The 21,105-nt window shown below is 41.7% G+C and overlaps 1 protein-coding gene across 2 annotated transcripts; it reads left to right on the forward strand.

Annotated features, from left to right (window-relative positions):
- The first annotated feature begins 1,178 nt into the window (after positions 1 to 1,178).
- MAP3K8 (mitogen-activated protein kinase kinase kinase 8) lies at positions 1,179 to 21,061 on the forward strand. 2 transcript variants are annotated; one of them, XM_086741565.1, is made up of 10 exons: positions 1,179 to 1,314; positions 4,116 to 4,240; positions 5,132 to 5,489; positions 8,237 to 8,401; positions 9,900 to 10,161; positions 12,900 to 13,006; positions 17,090 to 17,242; positions 17,892 to 18,138; positions 19,671 to 19,828; positions 19,911 to 21,061. In XM_086741565.1, exons 2-9 carry the CDS (start codon positions 4,206 to 4,208, stop codon positions 19,802 to 19,804), a joined length of 1,461 nt encoding a protein of 486 aa, XP_086597691.1. In that variant the 5' UTR covers positions 1,179 to 1,314; positions 4,116 to 4,205; the 3' UTR covers positions 19,805 to 19,828; positions 19,911 to 21,061. The 2 variants fall into 2 exon arrangements, with proteins under 2 accessions (XP_086597691.1, XP_086597690.1); XM_086741564.1 differs by having other exon boundaries at positions 19,671 to 21,061.
- Positions 21,062 to 21,105: the final 44 nt, after the last annotated feature.

The raw sequence follows: 21,105 nt of genomic DNA on the forward strand, positions 1-21,105 counted from the left end.
TGATTTTTCTTCCTTTCATCATCTTCAACTTCCCTTTTTTCACAAACATTTAGTATCATAGAATGGTTTGGGTTTGAAGGTACCTTTAAAGGTCATCTAGTCCAACCCCCTGCAAGGAGCAGGGACATCTCAGATCAGGTTGCTTAGGGCCCTGTCCGATCTGGCCTTGAATGAAGAAGGCACACAATTCTTTATGGAGGTTTGCCAATGCATTTACCATCTGTATATTTTGGAGAAGAAACTGTGTGTGAACAGAGGTCAACTCTGCTGGCAGTGTTCCACCTACTAAACTGTGATGCTGAGGAAAACAAGAGCAAGTAAGGAGTCTGTCTGAATCCCTGCAGGTGTCAGAATGTCACTGGTGCCACACTTTGGACAATTTTGAAGAACATAGGAGAGGCAGCCTTTAAAGAAGGGAGTCAGTGTGTCTGGACAATAGAAACAGGAAAGGAGTTGTATGTACAGATAATAAACGCTGAAGCCTAAGGTGAGTGTTTGTCCTGAGACTTTATAATGAAAGTTTTACTATTGACTTCTGTAAACAAATAGTCATTATAGATAATAAACAGAAAATACAGCTCGTGTCTCATGAGACCTTGACAGAGATTGAACTCACCAGCACCTAGTGCTGCAGGAACTCGTTTTGGTGATCAAGAGGTGCCACTTCTCTCCTTAATCCAAAACTAATTTTCTGAAGAGGAGCTATTGGGCAGTGCAGTGCTGTCAGAGTTACTCCCTTTTGGACGAGATATGAAGCGTAGTCCTGCCCAATTTTAGCAGTTGCCAAACTTGTGCTACTGTCTCCCGGAGTGTTGTAATCCTGCCACTGCCAAACCCTTCACCTTGTCCTAAATTCCCCCGGAGTTTCAGCTGAAGTTTTACTCGGATAATGCTTCAAGTGTGCGTAGGGAGCTGCTGCCGCTCCCCTCCAGACGCGCACGGGCACATGAGGGGCCGTGGGAAGGGGTCACCGGTGACAGCGGGCGGAGACAGGAGCCGCCGTCAGGAAATGCCACCGCCGGGGCGGGACGCGGGCGCTGCCCGGGATCACGAGGAAGCGGGGGCCGCGCTTCGCCCCGGCCGCCCCCCGCCCCCCCCCCGCCCCGCGGCCGGGCGGCGCTCGCTCCCGTCTTGTAGGAAACCGAAATAGAAACCTCGGCCCGGAGCCGCCCCGCTCCCCCGCCCCGGGCCAGGCGCGGGCGGCGCTACCTGCGCCCTTTCCCGCCCCCGGGAGTTCCCCGCGGGACCCGGCCGAGCGGCCCCGGCGCTGGCTGCGTGCGGACGGGCGGCGCGGTGTCTCCCGGCGCCCCGCGGGTAAGCGGGGCCGGGCGGCGGCGGGAGCGGGGCCGGGAGAGCCCCGGCTGGACGGGACGGGACGGGACGGAGCTGGGCTGCCGCAGGGGCTGGAGGTGCAGGGGGCTGCAGCGGGGCGGGTTCCCGCGCAGCATCGCGTTTGCGGCGGCAGCGGTTCCATCTCCAGCATCTGCGCTGTGCGGGGGGCTGCGGGGCGGGAGGGGGGCACCGACACCCCTCCGCTGGAGGTGGACTCCTTGCCACGGTCAGCGCCAGGCGGTTTGGGTGGTGTTTGTTGGGTGTTTTTTTTCTTTCTCCCAAGTGAAAATATGAGACTATGTAGAAATTGAAATTGTTGCCATTTCTTGTCCCTTAGCAGCAGCATTTTTTTTCAGGTTTTTTTTTTCACGGTCTGTCAATAACTTTTCTTAAAAGCAAATAAGGACCTTTTCTTCATCACTGGCAGACAATTACTTGCCACTTAGACCAGAAAATCATTTCCTAAAAGCAGCACGAGAAATGTTTTGTATGTGTATGTGATTGTGTTGAGCCATTCTGTAGAGGTTTTGGTTAGTTTTTTGTTTGTGTTGGGTTTTTAAATTATTTTTAATGTAGAAGTTTTTTGTTGGTTGGTTGTTTTGTTAATCCTTGACGCACAAAAAAATCCCACAGAAGTCTGGTATCCAGTTACTCTTATTTTAATATAGTGGATGTAAGGATGCTCTCAAGCAGCATATTTCTCAGAGAAAAAAGAATAGGTTTAAGGAAAAGCTACTCGTGATAAATAGAGAAATAAACTCTTGGCTTGACGATTACTCACGTGATGATGTTGAAATAATGGCATAACTGGAGAAAGAGTCTTGGGCTTTAGCAACTGACTTAAGTGCTTACACTTAGTTTTACTTTTCCACTGTAGGTAATATTTTTTTTTTAATTATTTTTAACTGAGAACATAAGTAAAAGATACTTTGTGATGTATTTTCTTAATTTAACTGGATTGTATAGAATGATTTAGAACATTACTTAGGTGCCCACCACAGGTAATAGTACAGAATGTTAGGGGAAAAAGGGAGAAGGAATTCCCTGTTGCTAGCTGGACACCTTTTTTGCCAGTGGTGGAAATATAATATATAATCTGCTGCATAATTTTAAAAATCAGCTTTACAGAGTCTAGACACTGCTCTTATGTGAACATTTAGTGTTTAGAATTTGCCACATATAGGGAAAAATGAAGAGTCTCAGCTTCTCTCAAGCACTAAAAGCACAGAACTGAGAATATGCAGGTTATAGTCACTTTTTCTTGTTATTCGGAGCTTTTTGGGTAGTAATGAAACTGTTGAGAATATTATTAGTATTGCGTTGTACTTTGAGGAACAGAGCAGAGCTGGCACTTGTGGAAAGCTGCATTTGGTCTAAGCTTTACAGATGCCCTATGTGTGAAAATGTTATCAGAGAGTGAATTAGTCTAGTTGTGGTATGTACTTGTCTCTATCCACAAAAGACTAGAGCATCTGGAGGCTCATGTTTTTCTTCAGAAAGTCCCTCAGGACTAGTTTCTAACTTTACCTGACTTTTCACATGTAGTCTCTCAGTTCCTTTTATGACTGGACTGTTTCTTTTTTTCTCCGCCTCTGTTAGTTCAGCACCAGAAGCAATGAATAAGTCTTGCTGTAAGGAGAAGTAGAAATTTCCTTTATAATAAAGAGCAAACAATTTCAGGCTTTCTTAACAGCCTTTAGCTTAAGCAGAAAGCAGGAAGGTGGGATGCTAGGGGTTAGAAAACACCCCTAGCATCTTGTAGTTCTTGTATAGGTTGGAAAAACCTGACCTCTCTCAGCACCCCGGATACAAAGCCTGGGTGCTCCCCGCTCGAGCACTGCTAGCGACCACAAGGTTTCCTACTCAGCGGTGCTGCCAGCTTGGCTTGAGGTGGGGTGACCTGGTGTAGAGTGCTGGTGAAAGTCGCTGTGTCTGTCTTGGGGGGGGACGGGGTGGGGAGGCACAGTACTGTTCTGCCACCGTCACCCCAGGGGTCTGAAAAGGAGCGCATCGCACTGCAGGCATTCCCCTTGCTTTTTCCTATGGTGCATCTGCTGAGCTGTCCTGTCCTGCCTTTTGAACCTGCAGCACGTGGTCTGAGTTTCTCTGCCAAGTCAGCCGCATCATTTTACTTGGTTTTCTTCAACGTTAGAGCTGACGTAAATACTCTAACCCTTGAGAAATATGTGCCACAAAGCTTCTACGTCCTTGCGGGGAGGGTAAGAAAGATAATGATCATAAGCAGAAACTGTACCTGGTAAATGGCGTTGCTTCATGGCCTCAGGGGACCGAGTCTGCTGCTTGTCCTTGAGATAAATAGGATGTACTTGCTGCTTTTATTTTTTCTTTTTTAGGTATCTTTTTGTCTTGTTGTTATCTTTTGCCTGAAATAGATGGTTGTGGTGGATTATGAAAAAGAGAAATGAGAGCTCTCTAAATAGGGCATGCTCTACTTGGTTCCGCTAGAGGAAAGGGTGATCCTTCTCTTCTTTGCTATAAGCAAACATGAGGCAGAGAGAATAAAATTCAGGACCTAACCATGGAAAACTTATTTTTCAGTACTACTTGGAAATCTGGATGATCATACAGTAGCTTGATTTTTTTTTCTTTTTTCATCTGTCATGGTTTTTTCTTTCTGAAAAAAATCCCCTGTTATCTCAGCCTTGTGATTACTCGGTTTTCTTTCCATGAAGCCTGTGAAGCAAATGATCATATGACTGTAAACCAGTCCTTCTGCTTGAGCTGGTCTGCCATGGCTTTATTTGTTTTTCTTTTTTTAATAGACTGCTACAGAACGCTGTGAAATTATCATTGGTGGTAAACACGGGTTCAAGAAACATGACGACTTTAGGGATTATATTGAGACGTTTTTGATGGTTTTGTATGATGTAACCAGGATAAATACAAGGTAAGTACGCTTGGACATTTATATGTTGAAAACAATTTGTTTAAGTATTTTAATGACTGACCATGCATATGTTTTTAATTTCAATAGAGTAACTCTCTCTGGCTTAAAGTAGGATACTGGGATGGGAAGGGACTACTTGGGATGTTGAACCCAGTTTCTTGTAGTGAAAGTCCACTTCAGCAAAATGGTCAAGATTTATTGTAAAAAGTTATTGTTAGGACTAGTGCTGGAAGCTGCTTCAAAAGCTTATTGCTTTTATGATAACTCAATTTCTGACTTTCTTCTGAAACTGGTGAAAATTTCAGTTCAAGTCTAATTCTGCTCAGTTATTTGCAAAAAAGATGGGTTGTGTATCTTATCTGGTGACTTGTACTTTATGCAGTGATACTAACAGATGCTTATTACTAGTGGAATGATCTTGTTCCATGACCACCTTCTCTTTCTGGACACATCACATAATTTGCTCATTAAAACTTGGGGATAAACTAATTGAGTACATTTATATCTCCCCTTTTAATTCATTTCCAAATAACAATATTCTCTCTATATTGAGAGTACTCCTTCATTTTTGCATATCCAGCAAAATATAACTAGTTTGTGCTTCCTTATTGTGTCAGTTCCTCTAACAAAAAGCTTTATCAAAGTAAATTCCAAGGATGAATGACTCTAAATAAACTCTAAATAAAATTTCACTAGCAAAGACTTTTTCGCCATTTCCTCTTCATCCAGTCTGCTAGTTACAGTTTTCTTCATAACACAAATTAATAATTTTAAATCTAACCAGATAATGATCGCTGTCTATCACCCTAATCACTTATCTTCTTTCTTACTTTGCTAAAACAAATTTAGGTGTCAAGTGTCTTCAAGTTTGTTTGTTTCTTTTTTTTTCAGGAGTGGCTTTGCAAAGTGGACAGTAATGGAGTATATGAGCACGGGTAGTGACAGCAAAGAGATTGACTTGTTGCTGACTAATTTAAATATGTCTGAGGTGATAGACATCATGGAAAACCTTTATCCAGATGGAGACCTTGCAGTCTATGAAGACAGCTTAATTACAATGTGTGAAGAGGCAAATCAAAATGAAGAACGTGCGGAATCTTTACTGTTTTGTGAAAGGGAGGTTTCTTTAATGTCCTCCGTCAAATACGGGACTGTGGAAGACCTGCTTGCTTTTGCAAATCAGGTGTCTAACACTGCGAAACAATTTAAAGGCTGCAGACAGCAAGAATCTGGAATCCTCTTGAATATGGTATGTCTCTCTTATTTTTTGCTTGAAAATTAGTAGACTTCAGGAGTTAGAAGTTATTAATGAATCTAAATAAAGATCAACCCCATTCCCAGGAGTAACAGTCAGGCTGTTGTTTCCTGTGCAAACCTGGGACTGGAGAGGATCTCTGAGGTCATCAAGTCTAGCCCATGCAGTCTCAGGCAACTATGGAGAAAGGTCTTTTATTCAGAAAGATCCACTCTATGTTGCCTCTTGATATCCCTGGAGATTGGAAAACATTTCCCAACATTGAATACAAACTTAAGATGTGCAGTAAAAAAGCAAAAGCTGCAACTATGATGGCTTAAGGTTTGGGAGACAGTAAGGGTTTTCCAGTGCCTTGTGTTCATGCACTAAAGATAGTTGATTATACAAAACTCCAAAATAAAGGTCTGGGATCTATTTTGGTATAGTTACTGAATGAACTTTATCTGCACAAAATGTAAAAAATAGTAATGTAAGTAGAAAAAGCATATAGTATCAACTGTGACTTTCAGAATTACAATATTAGGTAATACCACACACTGCTAAATTCAAGTATAAATGCATTGTTTTGAGTATGTTTTTTCCCTAAAATCATGTGTGTTCTTCAAGCTTCTGTACATATTAGTGCAATTGGACTTCTATTTAAAATCAGTTGCTCTGGAAACAATCAATCATGAAATAGAAGTTTATTCATATATGTTTGTGCTACTGCTTTATTTTCTTAAGATGGTGTACATCTATCATCTCAAATATCTTGCATGTAGTATGTTTTATATGTGAACATTGGTTGCTTGAGGCTTACTGGTTACTCAGATGTGAAATAGCACAGAGTATTGCTTTATTCTGATTTGGAGGGAACATTGCAGTATTGCAAAACAGTCACTTTTTTAGCTCTGTAACACTAAAATGACACTAATATTAAATGTTTCCTATACTTAGGATAGACACTGTTCTACGTACTTGTGGTTGATTTGCTTGCATACTATTTCTATAGACGCATGCAATTGGTATGAACCAAGTAGTATTAGGTGCACGTGATCCCATTAAGCAACTGGGGACTGGAGGCAGGGCATTACCTGTACATGCATTTCAGCAGACGCATCTACACTGTAAGTATCTACAGCATTTTAGTCAGGATCAGGAGTGTTCGTGATTGCCTGGTGACTGCACTATGGCTCCCATCACGAAGGGTCTTGCAACACGCAAGCTGGATTTCTTTCAGTTGAACCTAAACTGGAAGGTGGATTACAGCTACAAACGAGGATTCACTCCACAGGACCAGGCTAGGAGCTAATCCTGAAAGCCTCCTCAAAACGTGAATAGTGTGGTGGATGTTGCTCTCTTGCTTGACAAATCCACTCCGCTCGGTCTGTGTTACTTTCCAGATATAATGCACGTGGATTAGCTAGTCTCAACCCCCTGAAATGCAGAAGCAAGCAGGCAAGATCTACAGATTGCTAGAGTCTTTACCTTGGCTCTGATAAGTAGAGAGGAGGCTAAGCAAAATACTTTTTATTAAAAGGCACACACCCCCCAACAGTTAGGAACTTTATCCTCCTCAAATTTAAGAACTTTGAAGAATTAACTTATTTTATGTGGATATTAGTCACAAATTACAGCTTTAGCAGTCCAGAAGATACTTTCCTAGCTGAAAAACATGAAGGTAGTTAAAACACAGAAAGATTATGTGCTTTACAACTTAAAAATAAATCTAAATCAAATAATCTTCCTAATATACTGTTGTCTTAATAAGGGTAGCTGAAGAGCTGAGTATGTGAGACCATGTGTCAGACATGAAGTGATGAATATCCTCTATCTGCTTTTATTTATTTTCACGAATCTCAATCAAGTAGCAGTAAACAGGTTAATGATATTCCAGATACTGGCAATACTGTATATCCTTGAATTAATTAGAAGTGTATTCACAGGAAATATTCTTTAGCTGAAAGAATATTAAGAGCCTGAAGAAAAAACATCAAACCTGAGGCAGTACTCACATGGCTGCAGTTAGGAGTTTGGTCTCTCTGTGTCGTGTGCAGAGGGAGGGCGCTGTTTTGGAGGAAGATTTAGAGTGAGATACTGATTTTGATGCTCTGAATCGCTTCCTGGAGGAGCCCTCCTCGCTTGTTGATGGTATAGAGAACCAAAGCTCCCAATATTACCCACCTAAAGCAGACAGTGTGACTCCTGCTCTTTTTTTTTTTGAACTACAGTATAAAAGTAGAAGGTGGCTAGTAAAATCACAGCAGACTTCTTCGACCTTTTACTGAGCAGCAGAAACTCTGATAGAAGATGGAAAATTAAAATGTGTTCCTTTAGCAATACATGTGATATTAGGAAATGCTGAAACTCTTGCTCACATCGTGTAAGATAGCCTGTGAGTAACAGGTATGTGGCATAACAAGTTAGCAGATTACAGGAAGGACAAACATGTGCAGGTAACTCTAATAACAAGAGGTGGGTAATTTCAGTAACCCAGCTGCTGTTGTTGTTGTTTCAAGACAATTAATTGCAACTTACACTGTGTAAGTTAGTCACTGGAGGGAAACGTGGATGCCTGGGCTGTGACTGAATGCCGCACCTCACATGCTGTTCCCATTTGGTGTTTCTAAATAAAGACTGCTGAACAAATGGGGTGCATTGTGCACGTATAGAAGTGATTTTTTAATTTTCTACTCTATGTATAAAATTAATTAGGCTTGAAGTAGTTTTAACTTCATTATGATTTTTTATTAACTCCACAGATCACACCCAAGAACGGGCGCTATCAAATTGACTCGGACGTGCTCCTGTTTCCGTGGAAGCTGACTTACAGGAACATTGGCTCTGATTTTATTCCTCGGGGAGCTTTTGGGAAGGTGTACTTAGCCCAAGACAGAGAAACCAAGAAACGAATGGCATGCAAACTGGTATGTTAGTTCAGTAGTTTTATCTCTGAGCAAATATTGTACAACATAATACGTACAGTATTTTTTCAAATACGTCAGCATCAAATTCCACTGTTAGGCTGATGATCATCTCAGTTTTGTTGACCTACACAAAGCAGGAAAAATGCACGTTTTTAACTGTTATGTTGTTTTAATTTTTTGGCTCTGAGACTGCAAAATTTTCAGCCTTTGGAAGTGTTTGGAAGTGTATGCAACTGCCATGTGGGCAGGCCTACTGCAATGCGGAGGCAGAAGAATTTCTACTTCTCCTGCTGTACTCACGGCATAAAATATCAGAGTGAGATCATGTCCCTGCTGAAGGTGATAGCAAAACCCTGTTGCTGCAGATGGTTTTAGGATCTTGTTCTTTAACTGGAGTCTTCACACATAAGTTTTCTTCACTCCAGTGCTATTAATGTCCCTGAGAGCTCAGCTTATGTGCAACTCTCATTGTGTTTTGAGCACTAACTGAGCATAAGTTTGGAGATGTCTCAAGAAAACTGCTGAGCACCCCTTATTTTTATGAACACCATTTTTTTCTTTTAACTTTACTTTTCAACATACTGTTCTGAATTGAGCAGTAAATATTTAAGGCCAGTGAAAGTTCAGCTGGGACACTGCTCTATATCCCCCGACTTGTGAATAAGTACCTGTATTACTTCTGTGTGTGAAAGAGTTGGGGAGACAGTTATATGTCTTTCCATTGCATCCAGTAAACACATGGGGACAGATTTGGTTTGCCACGGCTGCATTAAAGCTTCCTAATGTTTCTGAAAATACAAACAGTACTTCTCATTGCAATAAAAATATTAGCCTCTTATTTGGTTGACAGCCACAAGTCTGAGAGAAGGAGAATAAAAATAGCGGTAGTAGCCTTTCTGTGTGTAAGCAAACATTGCCTTTTATTGTCTTAGCAATCTGCCGTCAGTACCTTTTAAATAAATGTAGTGCTGCTTGCTTTAAAGCAGGTTTCATTTCTTGTAAGCCGTAAACCAGCTCTGATAAGGATTGAATCGAGGTCGGCAATGGTCCTGAGCATGTTTAGTTTGTAAACTGTGCTGAGCGCTGCAAGCACTGACCCACGTGTCAGATGGGTGTGTAGTTCTGGTAAAGCTGATGAGACTGCACAAAGCTAATGGAAAAGGCAGTGGGATTTTAATCTCCTTCACCAGGAAGTTTGCATACAGCTTTTGCGTAACCACCGGATTTTGACGGGAATGACTCTTGCTACATTGCTTTTTCTGGAAGATTGCACTTTTTATTTGGGCATGATTCCAAAAAACTCTCTCTGCTTTAAACAGGATGCATTTCAACTGGAAAGGAAGAACAAGTCACAGGCTCAAAATAAAGCTCTGTATTTTAACAAGTGGATAGGAGTGCTTTGCTTTATTCTTGCATTTTAATCTATAGGATAACTAATGTTAGTATGGGTAGCTTGTTTTTTGAGGTGCTTTTCTGTGGTTTTGTTTCAATGTCCCAGGTCCCAGTGGAGCAGTTCAAACCATCGGATGTTGAAATACAGGCATGTTTCCGTCACGAAAACATTGCTGAATTATATGGTGCTATTTTGTGGGATGAGACGATCCATCTCTTCATGGAAGCTGGAGAGGGAGGATCTGTCATGGAAAAGTTGGAGAGCTGTGGTCCTATGAGAGAATTCGAAATAATTTGGGTGACAAAGCATATTTTGAAAGGACTTGACTTTCTCCACTCCAAGAGGATTATCCACCATGATATCAAACGTATGTGTGTGTGATTCCTTGGGATGCTGGGGCTCCAGTGGTGAACCTGGAACTGACTGTGGGCACATAGCCTCGCATCTCTGGGAGGGAGGGGTGGATAATGCTCAACAAGGTCAGGTTCTGGAGATAATAGTTATTTACCCTGTTTATTAATTCACTTCAGTGGAGAGGATGATTCGAAAGTCATAGTTCCTTTGCCTTTCTTGAGCAACTAAATTTGAAATAAAAACCTTACCAGTCTCTGTTAAGCCATAGGTTTCCCTCTTTCCATGTAAATTCATCCTGAGTGCTTCCATGCCCACTTTCCACTTGCACCTTCTTTTAGGTTTTATGTTTCTGCATGACTGTTGCTCAGTGTGAGCCGCTTTGGAAGTAAATGCATAGTTTGTACTGGTTTTTTTTATTTCAACAATTACTGCAAATTTTAATATGTATTTGCTTTTAAAAAGCTCTGGGTATTAACATGTATAAATAATAAAAACATATTGATATTAAATCTAAATTTAATACTATAATATTAAATTGCTTTAAAATTTCGTTTGAATCCATTACATTTAGTTGAATATTAAATAGTGTTTCTCCTAGCACCTCCTCCCCCCATGGACAGATAAATTCTGCCTTTCTAGTAACAGTGCTTCTAATGAAAATGTTTATCTTCTGTGAATTAATTTTGCTCAACTTGAGGATTTAAAATAGAAATATTCAAACTGAAGTGTTACAATAAATAGTTGACAGAAGATGATTATCAGGAGTTGCTAGATTTAGATCTCGGTTTTACTTTTTTTTTTTTAGTTCATGTGGGTCAGTACTTCAGCTGTAAGTCTTTGAGATTCTGACAACTGTAAAAGTGCTAGTTTTCCCTTAGTTGTGCTTTCTTGCTTGTAGTAAGAGTCTGTTCTGTGGCTTTATTGTAATTGTCAGTAACAACAACATTAATTAAAAGGTTTAAAAACCAAACCAGCCAAAACCCAACCCGCTGCATCTAGACAGTGGATAGGAGAACCAGCCCGTTGTGAATGTGGTAGATGTGAGCGCGTTTTGCTTTTCCCAGCGTTTTTCTGCATGGCTGGATGCAGGGCAGGAGCTGGGGCGGAGGCTGCCCAGGGCTGATGGCCACCAGGCCTGGGGGCACCTGAGTGCGAACCCCGGCCACGCTCCTGCCTGCTGGGAGCTGCTTGGTGCCACGGGGTGAGCCAGGGAACCCGGGTCCTTAATGGCAGCCGTGCCCACCGTCAGGCGAGGCGGCCTCCGCTCGAGGGAGCTGAGGTGTGTGTTTTCCCTCCCAGGCAGAATCGATAGAAAAGGCTGTTACCCAGACATAGAATAGAATCATAGAATGGTTAGGGTTGGAAGGGACCTTTAAAGGCCATCTGGTCCAACCACCTGCAAGGAGCAGGGACATCTTCAACCAGATCAGGTTGCTCAGGGCCCCACATCTCTCATTTCTTCCTGACAATGTCCACTCCTCCTGAGTCTCTTCCCTGCTGATGCAGGAGAAGATGGGGATTTTAGTGAGAGAAAGACTGCTGTCAGCCAGGAAGGGGAGGAGGACTTTCTGTTGGCTCTTAGGAGCAGTTCAGTGCTGCCACACATTTTCACCCTTGGCTGGACAGTGGTTAAATCATAAGGTTACTTGGTGGGGGGAACTTTAGTCCAAAACCAGCTGAAGCTGGGGCTGGGTGCAGTCCCAAACAGGCAGGTTGCTGCACTCTGACGGTGTGGCCCTTGTTTATATGGTGTTTAAAATCAATATCTTCAAAGGTATCCCTAAAATTACAAATTGATTTATGTAGTTTTGTAGCATTGGTAAGGAGGCAGGTATGTGAAGGATTGCTTCAGGAACCAGAACTATTGAAATAAAAGCCTGCGTTTTCTCACCGGATGGTCGCGGTGGGCAGTCAAGATGGAAAATGACCCAGTTTCCTCTGGGAGAAAATATGTTTCTGTTGTATAACTTGGAGACTTCATTTGTCCACTTTTCTGAAACAGCAAACAATAGTTTCTCAAGGCTTACACAGAACACTACCTTCATAAATATTTGATCTGAAATACAACTGCAAAGAAAGCCTCTGAATACAAAATTGTGCCTTAGGGAGATTTTTATGAAGGAAAGTAGAATTAAGCTCCTAGATATTGCTGCAATTCAGTGGGAGTTTGGAACTCTCCATCTTTTATTACTTTTACAGCTGTAGTCTGTCCTCTGTTGTCACACTGAGCCGCTCTCGCTGATGGGTGAGGAAACTGGTGTGGCTGCTGTGGAGGGGCCTGGGTTCCTCTCTACTTCTGTCTTCATTGAAATTGTTACTATAGAGAAACCTCTTGGTTAAACAGTTATCTTGTTTACAGCCAAACCTGCACAGCTTGCTCTCCACCTTGGAGAACATTAAAAGTCTTTAGAGCAGGCTTCGCAGTGCAGAGGTACCTACCAGTCTTCCATCTTCCTCCCTTGCCCTCAGCCATTTCCTCTCTCTCTTTTATTTTTTTTTTAAGCTAGGAAAATGACCAAATATTTATTCTTCTTTTACAAATCAATCCAGTTTGGTTTCTAAGATATGATGTAAAATTGGACCCAATCACTAACAGATCCATTTTGGCTAGTAGAAGGACTGTGTTGGCTATAGAGGCTGGTTGTGCTAATCTCCCTTTTCAGGCTAGTGTCCAAATGAAACAGGGATGTTGTAAAATAAATGCCCAATGTACTAGAAACTTAAACGTTGTCATTTTTGTTTTTCTTTTAGCAAGCAACATTGTCTTTATGTCAACTAAGGCTGTTTTGGTGGATTTTGGCCTAAGTGTTCAAATGACTGAAGATGTTTACTATCCCAAAGATCTTAGAGGAACAGAGGTAAGAAGCTGGAGGGACAAAAGCCCTCATGTTATATTACTCCTGTGGCTGTGATGCTTAGACTCAAATTTGGAGCTTGAGGATAGAAGCTTGATCAAAATGGTTTTATAATAATTTACCAAAAAGTTTCAAACAGACATTAATATAATCTCAATTATATTTTTATTTTCCACTTGCTGAATGGAGAATCAGGTGTTACACTTTGAAAGCCATGTCACCTTCTCTGCAGTCTCATTTGTTAGTGACTGTTAAATCTGAAGTCAAAGAGAAATCAAGGTTCACTGAAGCCAAGCAAAGGAACAGTGCTCTCAGGAGGGTTGTTTGCAGTGAATCAGCTGCTCGTCAGAGATGCTTCAGACAGGAATTTGTTCTTTGCTCTAGCAAAGATTTCTTCTGAGATACCAGCTGTGGACTGGGGTGACCTGCTCAACACGGTAGTTTGATTCCTCCTTTGAAACCACAGCAATTACAGACCTCTGGGTTTCGTCCCTTAGCATTTCTAAGCTCTATTCCCTGTCTACATGTAATGCTCTTGTCCTTTGGGGGTTATGTGTGGCATGGTTAATTATTATCTGGTAAACTGCTTAGGCATTATAGTGATGGAGTTGAGGGCCTTTTTAAATGTTCTTAGTGACTTTGACTCTGAATGTGCACAGAGCTCCTGCACACCACTTGGACTACCCTCATGCTGAAGTGTTTCCAGGGCTGAAGCTTTAGCAAACAACCAGGCAGCAACAATTAGCTTGGATAGCTGCTGCAAATTTGTCTTTGCATGCTCTCTGCTGCCGGAGGAGGTTGTTTACAGGAAATGCTTCATTTGAAACATTGGTGCTTAGCATTTCAATAGTCTTCCACACCTGTATTTAGAACAGATACTTGTGTAGCTGACAAAGAGTATTTCACTCCTTGGAAGGGTAGGATAAACCAAGATTTCACAGAATGTCAGACTTGTTTGTTTATCTTTTTTCAAGATATTTGGGAAAATACTTGAACATTTGTTTTCACTTTCTTTCTAGTCAGAAGAGTTAAGAGCTTCAAATGTTTGCTGTACTGGAAGCAATGTGCTTTCTGCATTTAATGTATGTGCTTTGTGGGGTTTTTATTTTGGTTTGTTTTTATTTGTTTGTTTGTTTGAGGGATTTTGTGTGCTGTTAATGAGGATAAGAAAAATGGTGAGAATGAGTTGGAAACACTGGTAGAGTATTTCTCAAGGATGAGGATATGTAAACAGGAAATTTCCACGTTTGTGGAGTGGACTGGTGATGATCTGCTCCTGGCTGTTGTGAGGACAGGTCAAGTTCATGTTGGTAAGAACAACTGTGAAAAACACTTAGTTCTTCATTTAGTAGGAAGAAAATCATTCTGAGCTGTTTAGCACTTGCAGTCATATCCTCAGAAAGCAGATAATCCCCACAGCCCTGAAACATGGCGGTGCTTGGTGTTTGCTGTCTCAGGGGAGAGGTGGCCAGTCCTCAGTACTGGCAATCCTGCTGTTTGCCACAACATCGCAGGCCGGAAGTCAGGTTGCAAAGACAGTGCTGGGAAAGGAGATTTTCAGATACCAGCCAAAGACTTCTAGGAACATCACAAATGCTAGTCTATAGGTCTCAATCTTCCCCCTAGGCATCTTGCCCTCTGTAGTTTTTGATAGCACTGGCCTTCTTGATTTTTTTCAAAGTAAGATCTTGACTCTCCAAAGTCCTCCTGAGTTTTGCACCCTCTATTATGCAGCCTTAAGAAGTGATGCAGTTGTCCAGGAGTGCTGTTTCTGCACGTAGCTGTGCAACTCCTTGTTAGGGCTTTATCACTGCCGTGTAGCATCGTGCTTGTGAACTGCCTGGTTTCTCGTACGTCTGGTATTGGCAGAGACTGGTGTCGACAAAGGAAGAGGCAGTTGGAGTTATCTTTCTTGGAGTTATCTTTCTCCTGTGCATGTTGTCCTCTGGGAGTTCAGGGTCTGAATGTAGTGAATCTTCTTTGTGTTTATGAAAATGAATAGTTGCAGTTCTGGGCAGAATGACTGAGAGTTAAATTTTGTTTAGTTAGTGTAGCATGAAAAAAACAGGTTTTCTGAACAGTGTGTGTACAACACATGCAGCACAATTTACCATGGTTGTGATGAAACCGCTCTGCAGGAAATACTTTTTCTGGGCATTTGCTACACTTTCTGTTGTGCTTCTGTCACTTGGTTTAAATATGTAAGCTTCAGTTACAACCATTTGAGGGGAGGAAGAAGTTGTCTGCTCAGGTTTGTTGAATGTGGAAGGTGTGATTCATTTGCAGGAATGCTAACCTAAAACTAGCACAGCACGAGGAAAAGAACTGTTTTTTAGCTGGGTTGTGTCTCTGGTCTAACCGGCCGGCAAATGCCAGCCCAGCAGTAGGAAGGAGTGGGAATGGGAAGGTACCTGGGGCTTGGGCTGCCTACTTTGGTGACAACAGAGTATTAACCCAGTCTACATCAGTCTGAAATCACAGCTTTGGTGGACATCTCTTTTTTGCTTTTTATCCTTGTGCAATCAAGGTGCATCTTGAACATTTTTACACTTTGAGTATAACTGCAGCCACTTGTTCCAGCATCCACTTTTTCTCAGAAGGGCAGCTGCTTTTTGTTTATATAGATTTCATCCAAGTTGCACTGTATTGCTAATGACTTTTTTTTACAAAAATAGAAATTCTGTTATTTGCTCCTTATGAGACGTAAAAGGTGGTGAGTGCAGATGCACTTATTCTATCTTAGCCCTGAGGAAAGTGGTGGATAGGAGTAAGTAGCAGCTGTAGACGCCTGCTGAACCTTTGCACACACTTCTGTTCTGAACCTTTGTTTGCAGATATGATATGTGTTTTACTGGGAAATATTCCGTGGAATTTGCATGAGCCCTGCACCCATTCTCAGTCTGTGATAATAAGTAGTCAAACCATGCAGTGATGACTTCACTTCCTACTCTTGTCTCAGTTAATGGCTTTTAATGTGATTCTTTGTGGCAGGATGACTTGAACTAATTAAAGTTCTGTTTGGATCCTTTAGAGGGAAATTGGGTGAGGGAAAAGTAGAAACCAGAAGCATATAGGGAGGCTTGCTAACCTAGTGTGTTGTGGGCTGTGCTCATGTTTTTGACACCTACTCCCTCAGCCGGTGGTGGTGGCAGAGCTGTGTGGGCAGCTGCTGCCCGCTGCGGGGTGTGCCTCCTGCATCCTGCCCATCTGGTTCTCCTCCAGCTGCACTCCCAGCTGCCTGGAGCTGGCAGGAGCTTCCCGCCAGAGCCTTCTTGAAGAGTGGAAACTGTGTTTTGGTTTAGATGAGACTAGAATTTTTGGTTTGAAAAAAAGATGGAAGAGAGATGTTTGCCTTAATAGCTACTCTGCGGTAACTTGGTGGAAAGGGCATGCAGCAGGGCTTAAGAGACGTGGCTTTTAATTTATGCCTTAGACCATCCCATTTTTTTAGGTTAATGTCTCAACATGCAGGTTATTGGATAAAAGGGGAAGAGGAGAAGAGTAAGGAAGACAGGAAGGTGTATGTCTGTTGGACTTGTGTGGTATCCAATATAATAGGGATTTATGTAGTTATGGAGGAGTGGACTCCTGCCCCCAGCTGAGTGGCTAGCAGTGGGGTCACCCTCTTTCTTTAGGCTAGTGCATGCCCACGTTCTTCAACTGGAATGAAGCAGTCCCAGCAGCGTTCAGCAAAACAAACAGGCAATTCAGGCACCTCCTTTTGCTGTGGAGGGATGAGGTTCCTGCTGCCCAGCTGAATGAAGCAGAGCCATGGCTTGAATCTCAGCCTCTCACAGCTCAGCAAAGTCCCCTAGGCACTGAGCTGTAACTGTCTGGTGAGGGCATACCTGGAATATGAGTTTGTCCAGGTGCTGGACTAGAAAATCTCTGTCATTGTGGTAATGTGCAGAGCAGAAAATCTATTCCCCAGCTGGTGCTTGGTCTTTAGGCTGCAGATACTAGTGGGATGCATCTCTTCAGAGGAGGATTTCCCAGATCACAAAATGTCACGATTGGTCTTTGCTTGTCGTTTTCCCTATTGATTAATTTTTTTTTTTTTTTTTTTTTTTTTACTATTCTTCATAGATTTACATGAGCCCTGAGGTTATCCTCTGCAGAGGCCACACAACAAAAGCGGACATCTATAGCATGGGGGCTACTATTATTCATATGCAAACCGGCATCCCACCATGGGTGAACAGATATCCTCGTTCTGCATATCCATCCTACCTCTACATTGTAAGTCTCCTTCCTTAGCAAAGCTGTAGCTCAGTTTCAGTTGAAGGGTTTCCTGTACTCTTGTTGGGAAAGCTCCAGTCATATAAAAACTATCAAAATATTTGTCAGAGAGATGATATCATCCTTTTTGCTTCGGGGGAGGGAGGGAAGAAGTGGGTTTTGATCATTTAGGGGAAGACAGAGGCTGAGATGGAGTCCTCTGTGGTTTGTGTTACAATTTACAGACCTTGGGTTTACTGCAAGGACAGGGTTAGAACAGCGTGAAACTTGATGGAAACAAGCCCATCTGTTTTCTACTTGTCTGTTTTGCTTAGAAGTTGCAGATAAACTGGAGCCTGGCAAATTTGATTCTCTGGTTCATCCAGTGTGGTACAGAAATCTGGTGAATTTGCATTGCACTGGATTTTAGGGTTGCTTGGAGTTGCTTTGAGTTTTTAAATTTATGATAAAATCTTAATTTTTTTTTTAAGGTGAATTTTGTGCAGTTACATTTTCTGTTCTAATTGATCAGCCGTGCTTAGGGAGGTGATGAGATGTAACTGGGGAATTCCCAGACCAGTCGTGTGATTATCTGTGACTTCCTCTTCCATTGTTTTTGGAATAACTGTTTCTGGTCTTTTTAACTGGCCTTTTTTTTTTATTCCAACAGATACACAAGCAAGCTCCCCCTTTAGAGGACATTGCTGAAGACTGCAGCACTTCCATGAGAGAGTTACTAGAAGCTGCTCTAGAAAGGAATCCTAATCACAGGCTGTCTGCAGCAGACTTACTGAAACACGAAGCCTTACACCCGCCCCCAGAAGAGCAACCACGATGCCAGAGTCTGGACTCAGCATTGTTTGAAAGGAAAAGACTACTTGCAAGGAAGGAGCTGCAGTTGCCAGAAAACATTACAGGTAACGGCACCAGGCTTACTTACCTTGCACTTTGTAGATTTTACTTTGTGTCAAAACTTGATGTGAGTGAATGTTTAGAAATAAATGAAATTCAAACAGCTTCTGGAAAGAGAACGGTAAAAATCCCAATCAGATGAGATCAGACCCGGAGCTCATTAAGTGTTATGTAAAACGCCCATTGACTTCAACAAGGGAAGAACTTACCCTGAATTCTGCAGCTCCGGAAGGGCTGGCTCATGAAAAAGCCCTGGCAGTCATTCAGGGCACTTCTTCACAAAGTATGGGCTGCTGTCTCAAATTGCCTTAATTTGCCGCAGTAGTAGAGATGTTTTATTGATGCTAGTGATTTTTTTGTTTTTTTTTTAAAAAAAAGTCCCAACAACCACCACCACCACCAAAACCAACACTTTTTACTTCCTTAAAGAAACACAAAACCGTAACTGTAACGTTGCTGAGTGTCAGCAATGCAAGCCCTTTGTTTTAAAAATAAAAATGACTGTAGGATATGACACAGTTCCCTTGTGCATTAATAAGTGCTTTATGAAGGATAATACATGAACCATTTAGAAAACTCAGTGTGTCCTCAGGTAATATCAAGACCAAGGGAGATTTGGTGACAGCAGCCTGCTAACTGTCTTCAAAATGCTTTTCTTCTACTTTTAAGATATGTTTGGAGGGTCCTGACAAAAACCATTTAAAAACTGAGCCCAGACAAGTGGTTTATTTGATTGTGATAACTATTTGAAAAGATATCTATGCCAAGTTTTGGGTGCCGTAATGCATAATTGTTGCAATGAATCCCCTTAACCTTTAAATCAATCACAGCCTTTGCATCTAGAGTGGAGTTGCTCCTTCTGGTTTTTGCCTTGTGGGTGCATAATCCTTTGGCCAGCTCAGACCATCTGAATCAATTCTTTTGAAGATTAAAAAATATTTTACCATTAAACTGGAACTTTAGTTTATGTGCTTGAGATTCCAGGACACTCATTACACAAGTATTCAGGGGAGTTCTGCCATTGCGGAGGTTTCTTCAAACTTTGATTTAAAAGAAAAAAAATAAATTGAGACTGATGGTCCCGTATTTGTTTTGTATTTTCACACCCAGAGACACCAAGAGGATGTCATCTCTTCAGATGAAAATTCCCCTGAAATGAAGGGGAATTCTCAACTGGCAGAAAGCTAGCAGAGTTTTTTCTTGCACCAAACTCTCCTTTAGCACTGTGGCTCAGGGGATGAGGAAGCTCTGCCTAGCTGTCCCAGCTGATGGAGTTTTTTTCGAATAGTTGAACACACTTGGTGTTTTCAGTAGCAAACTGCTTACCTTTCTTTGCCCTAGAGTTGTGGCTTGATTTGGTATATTTTATTTTGGTTTATATGAGGTTTATGTTATATTAGCCTTAAAAATGAAGCTTTCTAAACCACAGATAAATAAAAGCAAATATTAGGCCAATTATTCCAGTAATGTCTGCAACCATGGAACTGAAGTAATGTAGTTGTGCAATAAGGACATATTTTGTCTCTTTCCTTTTTAGATTCCTCGTTGTGTACTGGGAGCATAGAAGAGTCGGACCTGCTAAAGAGGCAAAGATCACTCTACATAGATCTTGGTGCTCTAGCTGGTTACTTCAATATTGTTAGGGGACCACCAGCCTTAGAATACGACTGACTCAGTAACGTTGTATGCCGGCAGGTCAGAAATGGACCTCTACCTCTTAAAACTTGATTTTAAGACTTGATTTTCAAAATTGTATGTAAAAATATTGTCATTATAGACTGTAAATTGTGAACGTTTAATTGCACAGGTGATTAAGCTAAACCCTTAGGGGCTCTGATAAGCTGATCCCAAGCAACGATGTTTGTGCATCTGCTGGTTGACCAACAAGAAGACGGCAGAAAGAACACTGCTGGGAATGTCTTAATCCGGGATATCTTCCTATGCTGAGCCTTGCACTTTTATAAAATTTGTAATATATGCTTGCAAATATTGTCATTAAAAAAAAAAAAGAGTATGTAGGCTGTAAGATTCAGTCTATCTGAGCTGTCCTTAGAGAAAAATCTTCCAAAAAAACAGTCATTGATTTAACCAGTCAAAGACTAGTTCAGTCTTGTTCGGTCTTTGAGACTTGGCCAGTCTCTGGTCATTCTTAATAGAAATCAGGGCCTCCCTTAAGCTGAGCTAATTTCTGTCACCTGTCTCAGGAGCCAAAACATCACTTGGTTACAGATGTATTTTAACTTTGCATCTTCCCTGGGCTGTCAGAGCTAAGCAGGGTGCTGTTCCCCTTCTCTGTGGGTGTAGGGAATCCTTCAACTGGCCATACATGTTAGCTTTGGGAACAGCACCGCAGGCTGGCCCTGACAAAGGACGGCAGTGACTCTGCCTGCTGCCTGTTTTTACAGCTACTGCAAGGATATCTTGGGTAGTTTTCAAGGGTACAGCAAATGTTATTCCCGATTGGTAACAGTGGGCAGGCTCCAGGCTCTTGCTTTTTAATACTTTTAAAATTGTACACGTGTATAATTGCTGTGAGTGCTATGGTTTGGAAAGCGTGTCATTAGTGACAAGCTGTGTTTATGTTCCTATGGAAATGGAATTGTATTTTTCTTGCTGTGCCTCATACATTTGAAACATGATGTTTTGGATGATAGTAAAACTATGTAAACTGCATAGTTCTGTACATCCCATGGGATGAGAACGTAAACTTTTATAAAACTCTCTCTGATGCTTAGGGTGACTCTTTATAAGCATTTGTGTTAAAATGGCATACTATGTATGTTGTACATTGAATATTTTCTGAAGCACAGTCTCTTTTTCATACGTCTGTTATTTAATGCTACTCCTACCTAACACATGATCTTAAACAGATGATTTCTAGTTTGATACTGATACGGTCAAATTAATAAATCCAGCTCAGTGCCTTGAGATGTGGTCACTCTGTTCTTTCATCTTTGAAAACAGTGTGGGTC

This window comes from Chlamydotis macqueenii, chromosome 2 (assembly GCF_036417535.1).
Source record: "Chlamydotis macqueenii isolate bChlMac1 chromosome 2, bChlMac1.mat, whole genome shotgun sequence".
Classification (NCBI taxonomy): domain Eukaryota; kingdom Metazoa; phylum Chordata; class Aves; order Otidiformes; family Otididae; genus Chlamydotis; species Chlamydotis macqueenii.